This window comes from Physeter macrocephalus, chromosome 5 (genome assembly GCF_002837175.3).
Source record: "Physeter macrocephalus isolate SW-GA chromosome 5, ASM283717v5, whole genome shotgun sequence".
Lineage (NCBI taxonomy): Eukaryota > Metazoa > Chordata > Mammalia > Artiodactyla > Physeteridae > Physeter > Physeter macrocephalus.
The window spans coordinates 63,008,731-63,027,816 of record NC_041218.1 but is presented as its reverse complement, the minus strand read 5'-3'; the positions used below and the strand labels follow the sequence as shown (position 1 = coordinate 63,027,816).

Below are 19,086 nucleotides of genomic sequence, written 5' to 3'. Positions count from 1 at the left end.
GGAATATTTTTTTTTTTTTTTTTTTTTTTTTTGCGGTACGCGAGCCTCTCACTGTTGTGGCCTCTCCCGTTGCGAAGCACAGGCTCCGGACGCACAGGCTCAGCGGCCATGGATCACGGGCCCAGCCGCTCCACGGCACGTGGGATCTTCCCGGACCGGGGCACGAACCCGTGTTCCCTGAATCGGCAGGCGGACTCTCAACCACTGCGCCACCAGGGAAGCCCAGGAATATTTTTTGACTGTTTATCTCACCTGTTGCCATATTATGCTCAAGTGAAGTTCACAGACTTCCATTAAAAAAAAAACTCCTTGTTTTTTAGGTGTTAACAAGGTCACCCAGTTTTAAATCAGCTATAACCTGCTGTCGCCCCACAGTTTCTCCCATCAAATCAATGAGTCCCACTAGATTGATCTGATTAGCTGTGTCACTGCTTTTCTTTATTGGTTGTGAGAGCCTTTCCTTGCTGCTAGGGAAAACACAAGGCAAAGCAATCAAAACAAAATCCCTCTTCACAACATTTCTCAAGGAGGAAACTCCTGGAGATAAGGTGGTTGATTTAAGTGTCAAAATTGATTTTCTTAAGAATATTGATTTTTAAAAAATTTCTTGAGAAGAGGGCAAGGACAATGTGTCCTTTAGGTCCTGAGCACTCCATATGGGCTCTTTTCTAGCACTTGAAAAAACCGCAGGCCCCGTTACAGAGTCTGTTTTTCTCCTTTTGTTCCTTCCCTCAATTCTTTTCCCAACATTACTTTGATTTTGTTACTCTCAGTTGTTTTCAGCATGAGATGCTGAGTTTTTCTTACCTAAATAATAGTGATCATGTCTTGAGTGCTCTCTGTGTATTATGCATTGCTCTGAGTACTTTACATATTTTATTTTATTCAATGTTTACAACAATCTTATGATGTAGGTACTATTATTATCTTCGTTTTATAGTTGAAAATTTGAGGCCAGCTAAAAACCCTGGAGTCTGCATGCTTAACCCTGTAAAGTTATATTGAGAAGGAGAATAGTAACTATTTTTTATGGTTTTCTCAATTAAAATTGCCTTGAAACAGTTAAGGAACATCCCTTCTCCAAAGTTACTACTGTTTCTAGCCTTTTTAAACTTGGGCATTAGGGGTAGATGGGGAGAGTTCTGCCTAGACCGCAGGTGATAGGCTCAGCTCCCAGGTACTTGGGGTGAATGCTTACGTGAGCATCTCTTCTGCAGGAAAGGGGAATGTGCTGGGTGCCTGGCTAACTGCCTAGCCCTGCCTGTGCCATAGTTTAAGGAGTCCTCACCCCTGAATAAAAGAGAAGTTTCCAGCATGTTCAGGAGAGAACCCTGGGGTTGTGATGAGTCACCTGTTGCTGCCTGGAGAGGACACAGGACAGGCAGCTCCTTGTTTGGCCAGATGTGTCGGTTCAGGTGGTTCATACGCCCTCCAGACACACCCTTGCCAAGAGCTCCTGCCCAACTGAGAACACGGGCTGTTGGCAGCAAACCTGAAGCAAGACTGCTTGTTTCTGGGGAAACCAAAAAATGACTAAGCATCCTAATGACTCTGCTCTTCCATAACATCCTGTGATTTCAGCTTATTTGTTCAGATGGAAGCTCTGTGAATAAGCCACTTCTTAGAAGGAGGTGCTGCTTTCCAAACAAATTCCAGAATCCAAAGAGCTTATTAGGCTTTTCAAAGAAAGATATACCAAGCTTCAATGTTTCAAATTGCCATGGTCTAGGAAGCAGAACTTGACTTTTGATTAGACCATTGGAAAAAGTCCTCATCTAATCTGTTTCTATTACATCTGTAGTTCAATTTTTAAAACTTTTTATTTTGTAATTATTATGCAGTTGATTTTTTAAAATAAGTTAATTCAGTATAATTTACGTACACATCTGTGTCTACTTTGGGTGCACAATTCCCTGAGTTTTGATAGATTTATACACCCATGAAACAACCAGCATGAGTAGGATAGAGAACACTTCTATCATCCCTAAAAGGTTCCTTATGCCTCTTTGCAATACGTGCTTCCCTTGTCCCTTAGATGCTACTGATCTGACTTGTCATCCTAGATTAGTGTACTTTCTAGGTTTTTACATAAACAAGCTCACACCACGTGCACTCTTTTTGTATCAGGCTTCTTACTGCCAGCATAATGATTTTGAAATGCATCTGGGTTGTTTTTTGTATCAGCAGTTTCTTCTGTTTATTGCAGAGTAGACTTTAGTTGAATTTATGGACAGGAGTGTCCACAGTGAACAGATTTTGCAGGAGCCAAGACAAATCAAGGAACCATCACACATTCCTTGACACCTCTTGCAGGAAGTATCACGTAAGAATCCCATGAAAGCATTTTAGTTCTGAATTACCCAAGAGAGACCTGATGATTCCAAGGTGAAGGAAATACTTGTGCTGCTATTTTATTATGATTTACATAACAGTATCGAAACCTAAGAAACAGATTCAAACCAATCTCCTGGATATATTACTTGGTCCTTCAAAAGAGCAAGAGAGAGTTCATAGAGATTTTAAAAATTCTTTATCACCTTTGATATTAAAAATTTTAAAGTCTTTATGGGAATAAAGGTTGTGGCAAATTGGTCTCATTCTCTGAAGATAATTAAGCAAAACATCCATTTAGTGTATCCTCTCCTTCACATACAAAGAAGGGATCAACTTGATAATTTCTGTAACATCTTTAGAATCCTAGCCTTCATTAATTTATTAATTGTGGTCCACTTCCCAGTTTTTCAAGGCTTCCCCTGTTTAGAGCCTTACTTCTGTTCTCTAAGATTTTATAATGGCTATTCTGCTACTGTAGTAAGCTGCAAATATTTTTTTTTTTGTCATAGAGTTTGTAATCCTTGCCTACTAAGTTCTTTATTCTCATCCCATTTGCTGTCATGCTAATAACTTTGACACTTTCCTCACATTTTCTCTGTTCCCTTCTCATAGCCTTGACCTCATGGTCACTCGCAAAACTGGCAATTCCATTCCAGCCTTCTTTTTTCACATATATGCCATCATTAAAACTCTGACTCCATTAATAAAATGCCCCTTCTTTTGCTCTGGTGAGGTCCTTTCTCTATTTATATTTTTTCATTTAAACCAGTGGTCCACAACCTTTTTGGCACCAGGGACCAGTTTCGTAAAGACAATTTTTCCAAGGACTGGGGCGGGGGACGGGGGGAAGGTTTCAGGATGATTCAAGCACATTACATTTATTGTGAACTTTATTTATATTATTATTACATTGTAATACATAATGAAATAATTATACAACTCACCATAATGCTGACAGGAGGCAGAGCTCAGGTGGTAATGTGAGCAATGGGGAGCGGCTGTAAATAAAGATGAAGCTTTGCTCACTTGTCCGCCCCCTTACCACCTGCTGTGTGGCCCAGTTCCTCACAGGCCATGGACCAGTAGTGGTCCATGGCCTGGGGGTTGGGGACCCCTGATTTAAACTACAGTATCCACCTAGACCTTAATTGAACATGCTCTTCCCTCTGGCTTTGACCATATTCTCCCAGCTGTCCTCCACACTGCCTGCCTCTCCGCTTAAGTGAAAGGCCTCACTACTTCCCAATTCTCCAGCTCTGTCCACGTGGGCCCTTCTGTCCACTCTTTTTAAATGTCCCTTCTCCGGCCATGGCTCACGGGCCCAGCCGCTCCGCGGCACGTGGGATCCTCCCAGGCCGGGGCACGAACCCGTGTCCCCTGCATCAGCAGGCGGACTCCCAACCACTGCGCCACCGGGGAAGCCCCCACACTAGTCTTTATGCCTTTTTTCCTTATAAACTTTGACATATAGAACAGCATTCCATCAAGGAGTTGGTCCTTTGCATTACTTTATTCAAAATTATCCAGAAAGTCCAACTATTCCAAGAAACCATCCTGTTCCTCCCCCTCTACCCGCCCCCACCCCCCGCCCCCAAGTCTAGGATCTCCTTCCCAAGCAGCTTGCTTTGCCATGTTTTCTATCACTGGGGCTTATAGGCTGTAAGTGCCCTTAGGGAACGGAGCTTTGTTCTTTGTTTCAAACAGTCTTATCTGTTACGTAGTTTTGAATCTATTTTTGTTTCCACAGAAATATAAATCCAGCAAACACAAAATCAAATGAGTTCCAAAAATAATTAGTAAGTTGTGCTGTTATGGTTTTTAAGCCTGTGGCACATATTTTTAAAGGGTAATATGGCAAAGCAGAAATTGAATTTTCAAATGAAAAGCTTAAAAAGTGTAAAATTACACATCAGCCACAGTAGCAGTTAAATGTATCAGTTTAAAATTGAAAAGGATATTGCTTATTGTAAAAAGGTGGTAAAGTGACACAACTTTGAATTTTTCCTTATTTTAGTAGTTATTTTCAAATATTACAATTTGACTTGAATTATTAGTTGTCTTATTGTCTCTTTTGAACTCCTTTCAAATTCCTTTCCTCTCTCTCCCTCACAGAGGAAACCAAGTTTCTGACGTATATTTTAAATATTTTCACAATTTGGATCACATTGTATGTATTCATTTGCAACTTGCTTTTCCACTCAACTTTTTAGGAAATTTATCTATGTTAAAATACAGAAATTTAACGCATTGACTTTAACTGCTGAGTAGTATTTTGTTTATTGATCCATTACGCTATTGATGGATATTTTATTTCAAATTTTTCGCTATTGAAAACAATGAATGCTGAAATATACAAGTACAAGAATTTCTCTAGGGTATGTCTGGAAGGGATGTCAGGATCACAGGTGGAAGCAAGGACTTGTCCTGGGCAGCCTAGAGATAAAGCATGTACATTTCAACTTTCTAGCCACAGCCGAATGTTCCGGAGAGGGTAAAGCCATTTTACACTAAAATTGTCAGTTGTTCTGAGTTCCCATTCTCCACATGACCTACTAGTTCTTAAAGATACAAGTATCTCATTTGCTTTCAGCCTGGGTTTACACTGGCTAGTAATTTAAAATCACTGGGGCAGGGGACGAGGGAGGGAGAGGGAAAGAAAGCCATAGGTGAGACTGAATTTGGTAGACAGGGTCTGTGGCCAGAGTTTTACAGCTCCCAAGACCATGTTGTCAAACTTTCTCATTTTATAGATGTGGAAAATGACCTGGAAGGATATATGACTTGCCTAAGGCCAGGTGGCTAGATAATGGTGGAAACAGGATGAAAACCCTGGACGATGAAATTCCCAGCCTAAATTTTTCTCTGATTAAATCCCTAGAATCACTTAAAGCATTTTGCTATCTTTTCCCTCTAAATGATTCATTTGATTGGAAATAAAGGTAGAGTCAAAACAAAACTAAAAGGATGCAGAGTCCTCCATAAAGGTACAACTCTGACTTATCTTTAGCTTCTTCATTACATGCTTTATTTTTAACATCTTGCAACAAATATTCTAGTGCTTTTTGCTTCCAGCTTCTATTTTACCATGTGTAAATTACCCCTCAGATTCAGTCATAAGGTATTAATTTGACACATAACTTCTGCCTTAAGAAAGCAATAATTCTATCTGTAAACATAAGTTCTGTCCAGTGTTTGACTTCAGATACGACCTTCAGTGCTCTTGTCAGGTAATACCACACTGAGCTCGAGTAGGGTAGTGAGACCTACATATTGGACAAAAGCCACATCGGGAATTTCTCTAAAATTATGAATTTAAAGTAGTTTTGAAAAACATTCTGGCTACTTCATTTCTGTGTGGTTAAGTAGAAAATAGCACTGAACTTGATTAGGCAGCTCAGCCCAAGTGTGTGACCTTGGGCAAGTCACAGCACTGCGTCTCACGTTTCCTTATGAGAGAATGAGCTGCTGGACCGCGTTGACTTGTAAGGCTCATTAATATTTCATGAAATTATCACCCTAAAATTTATGTTTTAATACTGAAAAATAAGTGCATATCTGTAAAGAAATAGAAAAATAGAGAAGACAAAATACACAATTACATATTCTGCCGAAGTCTGTAAATAAAAGTGAGAAATTTCTTATTATGGCTGATTAAGCTTGTAGCCAGACTATGGAGATTACAGAGCTGATAAAAAAGAAACAAGAGATAAAACATAGGATGCAAAAGGATAAAATTTCTAGAAAAAATTACTTTTAATGAATGCTAGTGCCCTTCATGTCTTCTATTAGTAGACGGCTCAGAGTGCTCCTTGGGTTGTTGGCTGGGGATTTATTGACTTTACAAGGTTAAAAAGGCTGAATTGCTATTTTTCTTGGAAATTGCATATCCCATAGGGAATAATTAAGGTTAATAAGAAGCTGGAAGCAGAACCCTGAATTGAGTTAATGTTTCATTCTTTTTTCCCTCCTAGGATATCTTATTTGAAAAGAAGGTAAGCACCACATGCTGTGATTACTATGAATTACTCTAAAAGCTCACATAAGCAAACCAGCATTATAATTCACATTAGAAGATAAGGTGTGACTAAATAAAAATGCTTAATTCTTTTTAAAATGAGCCACTCTATTTTGAGGCAGCCATTTGATTTATTTTATGTCACCATATCCACTGCAGGTTGGAAAATTTAGAAAAAGTAGGAAATATTTAAACGATTTTAGAGAGTGATTTTAGAAATCAATGATAACCAGACAACATAGTTTTTGCTGACTTTGATATGACTTCCTTTTTTCTAATTGTGTCTCAATACCTGCTACTTATGGGGGTCCTCCACTCTAGGAACTGTGCCTTGTGTTGGCCAGAGTTAGGCAGTGTTCCTGGCTAAGGGACAGGGCTTAGAATTGCCCCCTGCTGCCTGGTGGCTGACTAAGCTTATTCTCCTCCCTGTTGGTGGCAACCAGACCAAGTGACAAAGGAAGCGAGCCAATATCGATTGGACAGTACTCAGCACAATAGATGACCATCAGCTTGCTGAGGACAGCTCTACTGGATGTGTGTTTCTAGGCAAAGAGTTTGGAACATCTGAACTTTGTTCGATAAACTGCTTCTTTAACATTAGGAGTATCACATAAAATAATAGCCAACCAAAGCTTGTAGAGCACTACGTTTCATTATTTTATATGCCATTAAGACAGATTAAAAAAAACCCTCTGTCAATTAAACTATGATACAGTACCTTCTTATGAATTACAATTTTTCATTTTATACTATGGCAAGAGTCCTTTTAGATTTATTTAGTTATAGATTTTTAAATCCTGTTATCACCTCTGTGCATACAGATAAGGGAAAATATAAGCAAACTAAATTGGTTATTTCTAAAACTTCCTCACATTCAAAGTTGAAATCCTCTGAATCACTTTTTGTCTCAGAGTCATTATTGGCTTTTCTACACAATACCAGCCCCTGCGCCACCAAAAGCGTTGGTGATGCAGCATTTCTTCAAGTGCTCTTGTTGTGTCTCTGGAGTTTTATTCCATCTCATTCTGGAAGCTCTGAAGTGCACGCGCAGAAAATACCAGCTTCATCTTGGGTGGGCCTGACTCATTTAATAGGCATTCTGGTTTCAAAGATGTGAAAATAAAGAAAAATATGCATCTTAGAATTGATAAAATATGGTATAAGTCAAATTTTTTCCTTTTTGAGCAATGGAGTATTTGGTGTTTGTATATTATTGAGCCTGGATGTGTTGTATAGAAGAGAAACAGCAGAAATTCCAAAAGTTCACTGAAAATGTTTATTTTTTCCATTTTAACTGGCAAATGACGTTATACATGTATTTTTTGTTTTTTTGTTTGTTTGTTTGTTTGCGGTACGCGGGCCTCTCACTGTTGTGGCCTCTCCCATTGCGGAGCACAGGTTCCGGACGCGCAGGCTCAGCGGCCATGGCTCACGGGCCCAGCCGCTCCGTGGCATGTGGGATCCTCCCGGGCCGGGGCACGAACCCGTGTCCCCTGCATCGGCAGGCGGACTCCCAACCACTGCGCCACCAGGGAAGCCCTATACATAAATTTTTAATGGGAGGTCTATTTTATTTAACCATGGCAACATTTAATAATACTTTATTAGCTGGGTCTTCCTAGATCAGAGTTTTCCTGGAAGAATTTAATAGGGAGAGCAAAAGCTCCATATATTTGCAAGGTAAAGTTTCTTCAAGGAGTGTTCCATTTAGTTGTGTACTGAATGAGATTTAAAATGCTATATTTCACTGAGTGTTAATATTGTGTTTCATTATTGATTTAGTGTGAACGCAAGATTTGTGAATGTGAGAAGGGGGGTCCAGGCGACCCAGGGCCTGCTGTGAGTATATTTCTGTTTTGAACTTAAAGGTCAAGTCAGGAAGTCCTAGCAATGATAGCTCTGCCCTGAAAACACTGGGCTACTTTGTGCTGTTGAAAAGCAGTTGTGTGCAGATAGCAGCAAAAACAGAAACGCTGTTCCTTTCTTTTATTCCTAAAGGGATACATTCTGTCCTTAGAAATAAGCTTGAGATTTTACTGAACTGAATTGAGGGCAGATTTGGTTTAAAACAACGACGTTCTTCCCACGAAGGATATTTCAGCATCACTTCTGATGCAACAATTGAAGCCAGAATTTCTCAATACTGAAGAGAAAATTTAGAGAAAGAGCTCATACAAATCCTCAGTGCTCTAGGCAAAGCTTTATCCTACTTCCATCTAGAAATAAGTGACCTCTCCAGAAATTAACTGTGTTTTCACACTTAGCCAAGTGCAACCCCAAAATGCCTTGTGGGGAGGAAGCTTGTCAGGAAGCTCTGGGAATTAGAGTGAATTGTGTGAAATGGAAGACACCACTTGGCAAACAAAGGTAAATGGCAGGATTTACTAAGATGATTCAATACTTGAAAAGATAATCCCCAAAGGAGTGCTTCCTTTATATTCTGCCCTAATATCTGGTAGGTGCCATGTCTGTACTGGGAAGGCACTGGAAACGACATCACAATGACTGGAGATGCTGAATGTTTCTCTAACAGACACCTTCAGGTGCCTCCACGCTGCTGCTTCAGTTTCTCATTTACTTCTGTGATTTCAAACCTTAGAGGTCAAAAGCCCTGTGGAGATATTTCACAAAAATTCATCGATAATGTTTTTGAACTGATGCTTGTATTTGGGGCCAGGGAGGGGAATGTGTACAGTGAATTCCTTAGACTATAACACATTTTCCCTTGAGTCTTGGGTCCAAAGCCTATACTTTTTCAAATCATTCTACTAATCAAGGCATTAGAAAGAGGGAGTGTTTGTCTTTTTTTTTCTTCAAAATACAAGTTAGATACATTACATGATAACGTGGCAGTCAGTAGAAGCTGATTTTGGCCAAGGCAAAGGTTTAACTTTCCTTTCCTATAAAGTCTTAGTTTATACTTATTACACCAACAGATTGCCAGGGAAGGTTTGCTTGGGATATTCAGTTACGTTTTAGAATAAACAATAAAAAGAAACCTTACAACTGCTGAGCTAATCTGACAATTTCAGTCCCTTAATATTGCTGGAAGAGATTACTGTACCATGTTTTAATAGGGATAGCCATAGAAATATGTTATTTAACATTTATTGAGTGTTCCCAAAACCAGGTCACAGAAAAGTGAGATTTTTGGTGGTTTGAGGATAGGAAAATAAAATGCCTTTCTAGAATAGGATTGAAGAACTCTCTTCTTCCATCTTTTGAGATTCTCTCTTGGACAGCAGGGATAGAGAGACATTATCTTTTTTGAGCAAATCTAGAGAATCTGCCATTTCAAGACTGCGCCGTCTTCCTGGTGTGTAGTAAGGGAAAATAGAGTTGAATCTCTGCTTGGTATGTAAAGTGTTCTTTACAATCTTCTCTAATTTTATGGAATGAAGCTGATCAGAAATTAATGTAAGGTGTAGGAAACTAATAGAATGCCTGCTCCATATAATCTTTTTTCCCTTTGCCTTCAGGGTACACATGGAAACCCAGGTATCAAAGGTGAGTGAGGACCTAAAGGAAACCCGATAAATGAATAAACATCTTTCACTTAAACCAGTGTATCGCCTTCTAGGTCTACTTAAATAACAAAAATTAAAAAAACAAAGGATTGTAATACATGCCAATGCCAAAAATCTGATGATTCCCACAAAGAATACAGGTTGTTTACTTCCTACATTATCTGTCTGGTTTGTGTAAGCTTGTATATACAAATTCTGAGAAGCATATGACCATTTTAGTCAATAAGTTCAGGAAACCTAGGGAGCTGAATAAAGAGGAACTTGTTCTTAAATAATGGTGGCCTAAATTAATTACTACAATGTTCCACGAATCACTAATACATATTCCAAAACAGGTTGCTATTGACACTTGTATTTTTTATGGATTCACTTGATGGGTAACTCACCTACAATAACAATGCGACAAACACCAGATTGTCTCTTACTCCCAAACCAAGTTCAGGCATTTCCCCAATTCTTTTCTTTGTGTACTCATCAAAAAAATCCTAGATTAATTTAAAAAAAAATCGTATCATTGTTGGGATGATGGGCTTCCAAGTTCAAGAGCAACAGAAAGAATCATAGGAGAGAGATTAGCAGATGTAACCATGTGAAAATTTGAGGAAAATTCATATATAATGAAAAATAATAATTAAAATAAAGAGGAAAACATATAGGGAAATGTTTATGTCAAAATACAATGGACATTGGGTTAATTGCTATTGTACATAAAGACTTTATAAAATAGGTGAGAAACTAATAATTAAATGGTCAAAGGACACAAACAATTTTCAAGAGAGGAAATAAATCCAGTGAAAAAAGAAATAGAAAAATGTTTAATTTCACTGGATAATGAATGAAATTTAAAGACAGACAACAAGGTACCCTTTACTACTAATTATTCACATTTTAGAAACTTTGGACTCCAAGGGTGTTGTGTTGTTTTTTGTGGGGGAGGGGAGTAATTTTCTAGTTCATGGAGTTTGTTTTTTTCTGTATTTTAAATTTTAAAAAACATTTCTTATAGCACTTAACACAGCAATATTAAAACAATAATAACTAGTGATAGCAATGTGGTGGTGAAACTGGTTTCCTCTTCATTGCAAAGGTAACTTGGCACAAACACACAAACATTTTTGGAAGCAATTAGGCACTATAAGAAACACTGAAATATTCAAAATTTTAATGCCAGTAACTCCATTTCTGAGAATATGTTTAGGGAGGCAATGAATAATATAATAAGTTAGGTGCATGAAAGTATTTTTGCCAGTTGCCTGCTTGTCAAAGAAAGGGAATGTAAAGCATCCTTGGGTGGCTTTACAACACACACACACACACACACACCCCCCAACACTCACTCACTTTGTATAGGTCTAAATTGATGCCATCATGTCTTCTTTTTGCTTTGTTAAATACCTGTTGTAAGTCTTTGCACACATTTCATTTATTTGGCTTGTAATTTTGTGCCATATAATATATTTTCCTAAGCCTTGCTGAAATCAAGCAATCACTCTTAAGGACATTTTGGAAAACATTCCAAAGCCCCTTGGAGAAAAGCCAGAGTAGCTGGCTCCGAGTGGGTACAATGCTATATTTGAGAACAACGGCCGTGTTGTTAAACTAGGATGCAAGTCTCCGCCTAAGCTGTGAAAATATACCTGGATTCTGCACCCTGTACATCTGGCTTCACTCCAAAGGGCAAAGGCTATCTGAGCTGCTATTTTCTTCCCTAGACTGCATGGTGAAAATGTCATTGGTCAAGGTCAAAGATATTTTCCCCATTGGTTTAACATATTAATCTGGGAAATCTGAATAGTGAATTTTATTAAGCAATCACTCGCTCTGCAGGGCCATGGAATTTTGACTAAGTTTTTTCTTGACACAGGGTGATGCTCAAAAAGGGAAACCTGGAGAAAGAGGCCCAGGGGTGCGTACACAACTGAAATGCCTTCCTAAGAAAGTAATCCCAGGACGCTAAGATTCTGTAATGGATCATTTTGACCCCTGCAATGCAAGTGCAAAAATGCTTTACGTCCACGTGTGCTCTTGATGGCTCAGAGAGGCAATCAGACAGATTATGATCTTAGAAGTGGAAATGTGAGGAGAAAATACTCTGTCCAAAAGGAGTGATGATGGGACAGGGCGGTCTGCCACATGACATTCCTTGATACTCAAGTTGAGATTTGTGAAAAGCTCAAATAAGAAAAATATTTTGCTCTGCTTCTTGTGTTTTTTTTTTTTTTTAATAAAGAGTAAATTAAAATTCTGGGAGCAGAAGAATTACATAATCTCAACTATCCTTTTGTAAATCCAATTCTACAGGCAAAAGAAGTGATTGTTCTAGTTGATTTATTATCCCTAAAATTAGAAGATGTCAAGAGATTGTGTGAGAAATAATTATAGTACATTTCTTCTTTTGCATTGTCCTGGAGAACTGCAGCAGTATAGCAAATAGCAGAGAAATGTACAGTGACTTAAAAGGAGCCTGCGTGGCATTTCTCCTCCCAGCTTTTCCCCTTGGATGAAAGCCCAGGACTCAGACCCAGAGGTTTTAAAAATGGTTCTCTTGGTGTTTTTAATCAATTTCATGAAAAATTTTGATAGAAAGTTTGATAATTTCAATGGAAATTCCTTCAGAAATTTGTGTTACTCATTCAGGAAAGACTTCTTAGGGTATCTTATATATATAAAGCCTATTGTTATGTGAAAATAAAATTAAGACAAAGCACTTATTTTTGTGAAACGTTCATTATCTCAGAGGAGAGGTAAAACAGCTACAATATGAAGTGGAATGTCAAAATATTGTAAAAATTTCACACATAAAGTATAATGGGCATTCAGAGGAGACCGGAGCTATCAGGTTAGGTTCTACAGGATGACCCCTGAAGGGTGTAGGACTGGGGCAGATAAAGACAGAACAGGAAAGTGGAAGGGGCGGGCATTCTAGATGGAAAGTGCTGTGAGCAGCAACCAGAGGGAGGGCAAAGTGTGGGGAATGGTGAGATGGGGTGCCTAGGGAGGAGTATTGGTGGAGTGCGTGGTCCATGCCGGCTGGAAGGCTGGGCTTTGCAGGGTGATGGGCACCTCCTGAGATTTTAGATGAGGCATATGGCCCAAGAGCTGTGGATTTGGAAGATTAATCTGGCCTGGCTCTAAAAGCAAAACTGAAGTGGGAACAAGCAAAAGGAAAGAGCATTTTGAAGAAGGTTTGTTGCTACAGGCTGTAGAAGTAACAGGGTCATTAGCTAGAGCTGCTCCAGCCAATGTGAAAGCTGCTGGCCATGTGTGCTTACTGAGCAGTTGAAAGAGGCTAGCGGGAGTGGAGGTGTGCTGGAGGAATAAGCTACACACTGAATTTTTATGACTTAGTACCAAAAAAAAAAGATGTAAAATATCTCATCAATAATTTTTTAATATTGACCACATGTTAAAATGACAGTTTTTGGACCTATTGTGATAAATACAATATATTATTAAAAATTAATTTCATCTGTTCATTCTTGCATTTTTTAAGTGGCTGTTAAGGAATTGAAAATGACATAGGTGGCTAACGTTATACTGGACAGAACTGGGCTACAGTGATGACAAAATAGAGAGGAAGAGAACATTGTGAGAACCAGGAAGGCGTAGAAATGAGGGGATGCAGTGACTAGCTCTACCTCAGATGTTCAGCAAGATTTACTGAGCACTTGCCATGCGCTGGGCCCTCTTTTAGGTGCTGGGGATACAGAGGTGAGCAAGTTGGAGAGATCCTGTTTCATAAAGTGTTCAATCAACAGACCAACAAGTGAGTTAGAACTCCAGTCAGTGAGAGGGTTATGAAAATATAAAACAGGGTCACTAGGGGGGTCCTAGGCAGAAAGAGCAGCAAATACAAAAGCTTGGAGGCGGGAGCAAGCTTGGTGGGCCCAGGAAATGCAAAGAGAGACAGAGTTTGAGGAAGAGTGACGCGGGAGATGAGGCTATGAGGTAGGCAGGATCTAGATCACACAGGGCCTTGTTGGCCAGGGTCAGGAGAATGGATTTAAAACTAAGTGCCCTGGAAGCTGTTGGAGGATTTTAACTGGTTGGATTAAAAGAATGGAAGGGGCAAGTTGAGAGCAAAGATGATTATAAATTTTGATTCTGTATGATTTGAAATATGATGGTACCATTCATAGAAATAGAGAAGTCAGAAGCAAATTTTGCAGAGACTAATGAGTGCAGTTCTGAATATCTTAAATTTGAATATTTTAAAACTAGTAAGTAAGGTGCCCTGAAAGGAAGAAAGAAAGGTGAGATCAACCAAACAATAAATTGACCAGAGAGTTCAGAAAACAAAAGAAAACAAAAACCAAAAAACAGGAAAAAAAGAGAGTATACTATAAAAAGTAATATTCCTTTATTTTTGTAAACTGTATTGGCCCCTTCCTAAATACAATCTTAATGCTCTTAACATAAAATAATGACAGAATTTTAAATATGGTGGTATATTATAAGCAGTGGAGGGCACCCCAGAATTCCTGAGATTGAAAGTCCAGCCTTTTTTAGTTCTGCAGACATGAATTGTTTTTATAAAGAACCCCAATTTAACTATCTTAATGTGGCCTTTAATTTCAAGCACAATACTAAACATAAAACCGTTTATGTGAATAAGTATTTCTGACATGGATTAAATTGTAGTGTGACAATTTTTTTGACTAGTTTTACTTTTGTTTTCAATTTCTCAGTGACTGCACATTTGGGGAAAAGTGTTATTTCCTTCCTAAAGAATTCCTTTTTACCTTTTGTAAAAAAGTCATACACAACAAAATTTTGTACTCTGACTCACAAGTAACTACAATCACAGCTTGTTTATTTCATTGGTTTCTCCAGCTCACTTATGTCTTACAATTCTATTTTCATACTTAGAAACTAGTTGTATGAAAAAGACATGTGATCATATTAGAAAAAGACTTGCTGTTGCTTAAAGTTGGTAATTTCCCAGTCTGTTTAATATTCAGTATTGTGTTACTTAAAGGGTTTATGGGCAGCGACACAATGGAGAAGGCTGTGCAGAATTCCCAAGAGTGACATACAAAAGCAGCAGAAGCACTGGCCCCTTATTTAGCCTGAGATAAAATACAGTAACTTAAAGGTCACTGTCTCACTAAGGTTGACAAAGGAACCATTCATTTCCTGATGTTCTATATTCTAGACTGAATTTGAAAGGAGGATCATAATGGATATAAATATTTACGGACATTTTAAAGGCCATTATCTCAGCTCATTTTCAAAGCCAATTTTTCTAACCGTCTCTGTGAAGCATCCTCAGCTCTGATAGTTCATAGTTTAAAAGTCAATATAACAATTTTGAAAGCACTATTATAGGTCGTCACTTCTACAATGAGATTCAGTGTATAGTTTCTCCTTTAGCTTTGGGCCAAAGGGTAAGAAATGGGGTTTGAAAAAATATGTGGAACTGAGAATAGAATGTAATAAAAGAAAAAAATAGGTTCTTTTCTTTCCCCTACTATATGCACATTCCCTAAGTGCAGAGAGAAGTGAAAGATCTTACCTTTATACGGTCTTAATTTCCAAGACTATACAATGTGTTTTGTTATACTTTATAAATGAAAAACATCAACTACTTCCTCCAACTATGCCTTCTAATATCATATTTTACTTTTCTTTTCTTTTTTAATTAGGGAATCCCTGGGTACAAGAGTGAGAAGGTAAGTTGGTAACAACAAATAGATCAGAATTTCATAAAGAAAAACAGCAACATAACTGTATTTATATACTTAATAGAAGTTATTTTCCTTTATTTTTGTAAGTCTGGATTCCCAGATTCCTAAGTATATTCTCAACTCTGTTAACATAAAATAATAATAGAACTTAAGATACAGGTGTATGTTATAAAGGATGGAAGGAAGCCTAAGATTCCTGAGAATCCAGCCTCTCCTAGTCCTGCAAATACGAATTCTTTTAACAGAGAACCCCAGTTTAATGGTCATGCAATACGGGTATCAAGATCAAAAGTTTCTATGTACAAACGGATGCAGCAATACTACAATTAGGCTGCTGCCTTGGTGCTTAACTTCCTATGAAATGTAGACACAAGACCCTCTCATGGAGGAAAGAGGATCTATCCTGGTTAAGCAGTAAAGAATTACTTAGTTCATTCCATCAGGCACCTGGGTAGAGCTTTCAGGGGCAGTAAATTTGACAAACAAAGGTTATGAGTTGGTAGATTATTTTATTATTCTTTGCAAATTGCCAATTAGGAAATCCAACTGCTTCCAAAGAAATTAACACGTTAGACTGGGGTTCAGGAATCTTCGAGAGGGTTCAGTGGTTCATTAATAAGTTTAAGCCACTATTATTATATGCTCTCTATTATCAGATTTTTCTGTCTGAAATCAGAACATACCCCTCATCATTCGTTCTGTCCTACAACCCTCAGACCTATGCAAGAGGTGTGCACTTTACAGAGTCCTGCTCTGGGTCTCCTCCAGCCTCCTCATTCACGAGGGAGCCAGGAGTCTGCAGAGTGAGAGGCACATGTCCCCTTCTCCTGGATCATGCTTTGGGTAACCAAGCCCCTAGAAGTCCCTGCAAAATGGCCTGAGCCTGCTTCGAAGGCACACACGAATCTCCTTCCCATGTCCATCTTCTTCCTAGGCCTGAGGGAAACCAAATGGAAGCTTTGTTGGGGCAGGAGGGGACCATGGAGGGGGCTTTGTTGTGCTGTCTGTGGCACCATCACAGACACATACAGCTCCTCTGGCTGTGGGAGGAGCTGGGCTGTGGGCTGTGGGCATGGGCCTCCCACACGGACCTCTGAGGAATTCCAAAATTCTCTAACTTTTTACTCCTTTTGGAGATATATTTGTCAAGAAAGGAAGCCAGAACATGGCTAGTTTATTAGCTCGACTTGGAACTTTCAGCTACTTAGATAGGTGGTATGTGGGCCTCTGTTTATACTCTTGCTCTGGGCCCTGTAGACAGTAGGGGTGAACCTACACACAGGCATATAAAAATACCCCTAAACACTGGAAATGTTAGGTCGAAAAGGGGAAGAGTGTAAGAAATGCCATGACTCTGTACTTCGCCATCAGAACCTGGACAACTCAATATCTTAGAGTGTCTGTTTCTTCATCCATATAGAACTGGATTAATACAAGCCTCCCTAATTTACAGGGTGGTTGGAGAATCAAATAGAATAATGGATGTGACAATGTATTTTAAATTATTTGCTGGTCTATAAACATAAGGTGCTATTATAAAGAGATAGGGAACAAGTGATAATATGGGAAAGTTAAAAAACTTTCATGATTGTAAAACTGTCCTATATAGAGAGTTGAAGAAGATTCTCCATGCCACCACCATTTTGATTTATACAGTATGCTAATTATCAACACCAGGAAACTCTCTGTGTATTTTTTTTTTTTTGAAAAGATTCACTTAAACTTCTGAGGAATTATAGATTCACTGGAGGGGCCCTCGTTTGGAAAATACAAGCTGTCGGAGCAAAATGACCCTGAACCGTCGACATTCAAACCAGAATTTCACCAGGATAAGCAGCGTCAGAAATCGAGGCTGGGAACAGAGCTAATCTGTTCAGTTTTTTCTGAAGCACTTGCTCTTGGGAACTATGTAATTCTGACCATTCCACAGAGATTACTGAGCCCATCAAAAAAGAAAATGCCTTTGCAGAGGCGAATAACATGAGTCCAGTATCTTCATTGATGGGAATCTGCCCCCATGCCAATGCTGTTCCTCAGGACCCTATAGCTAACAAATCTGTCTGGACAAATGGAACGTGAATTCTAGCCCAAAGAATTTTGAGCATATTTATGGTACTTTTCTCTTTTATATTTTGGTGGTTGACTCATTTTATTTCCATCCAACATTCTTCAATTAATTGCTTTCTAATGGATTCTTCAAGAGCGATTTTCTATTTGCATTCAGCAATAAATGTTCAACTTGTTTTACGTGAAAGCTCAGTTTTTCCTGGGTCAGTTTGACTCACAATGTGATGTGGAGAGAGAACAGATGGCTTTTTTGGTTTGTTTGTTTTAACTTTTTATTTTATATTGGAGTATAGCCTATTAACAATGTTGTGATAGTTTCAGGTGCACAAAAAAGGGAGTCAGCCGTACGTATGTATGTATCCATTCTCCCCCAAACTCCCCTCCCATCCAGGCTGTCACATAACACTGAGCAGAGTTCCCTGTGCTATACAGTAGGTCCTTGTTGGTTATCTGTTTTAAATATAGCAGTGTGTACATGTTGATCCCAAACTCCCTGACTATCCCTTCCCCCAACCCTTCCCCCCGGTAACCATAAACAGATTGCTTTTGAATAGAGACATAGCTGGATCTAAAAATTGTACCTCCCTCTTGCCTGATCCCAACGCCAGCAATACCCCATGCAGGACCCTAGGCAGAAGTGTCAGGTTAGTGGAAAGTAACTTGCAGACCATGGCAGTGTGCCCTGTTCAGCTTTGCGTGGCTGAGGGAGAACACGGACTTGGGAGCCTAACAGACTCAAGCTTGTGGTCATGGGCAAGCTACGTAATCTCTCTGAGCCTCACTTGCCTTGTGTATGAATGGAGATACATACACCTTGCACGGCTGTTGTGGCGATCACCAATAACTTCAAGACTTTGGCACATACTCTGCATCCATAACTGGTGGTCACAATTATGATATTCCTTCTCAGAGCAAAGTGTGGTCTGCAGGTTGGCAGTCAATCTGTGAACTATTTGTTGCTATTTTGTGATGAGATGAAGCTTGCGCAAGAATATAAGTCCACTGTATCACTAAACATACTGCTTAGTTCAGCTGACACTTATTTTTCATAGCAAGACTTCCCTAATGAAGGAAGCAGGGCAGTGATGAACATTCTAGTGCAAGTTCCTTATGTAGTGGCACTTGGAGTAGCATGCTTTAGAGGAGCACAGAGATAATAAAGCAGCAGCAGAAACAGAAACTAGTAGTGAGGGCACCAGCCTAGGAGTCATTGGCTGGCATGGACATTTACATAAATCATTTAACCTCCCCAACTGAACTGCCCTATCTTTTTTTTTTTTTGAAGATTATTATTTTTTTTAACATCTTTATTAGAGTATAACTGTTTTACAATAGTGTGTTAGTTTCTCCTTTACAGCAAAGTGAATCAGTTATACATATACATATGTTCCCATATCTCTTCCCTCTTGCGTCTCCCTCCCTCCCACCCTCCCTATCCCACCCCTCTCATGGTCAC

The 19,086-nt window shown here is 39.0% G+C and overlaps 1 protein-coding gene across 1 annotated transcript in view; it reads left to right on the top strand.

Moving 5' to 3' along the window:
* The window catches only part of COL28A1 (collagen type XXVIII alpha 1 chain), a 153,076-nt gene that overhangs the window by 2,209 nt on the left and 131,781 nt on the right, over positions 1–19,086 (top strand). The window contains 5 exon segments of the mRNA XM_024131457.2: positions 6,306–6,326; positions 8,132–8,188; positions 9,829–9,881; positions 11,740–11,782; positions 15,522–15,548. Of these exon segments, the coding sequence (XP_023987225.1) occupies positions 6,306–6,326; positions 8,132–8,188; positions 9,829–9,881; positions 11,740–11,782; positions 15,522–15,548 (201 nt within the window).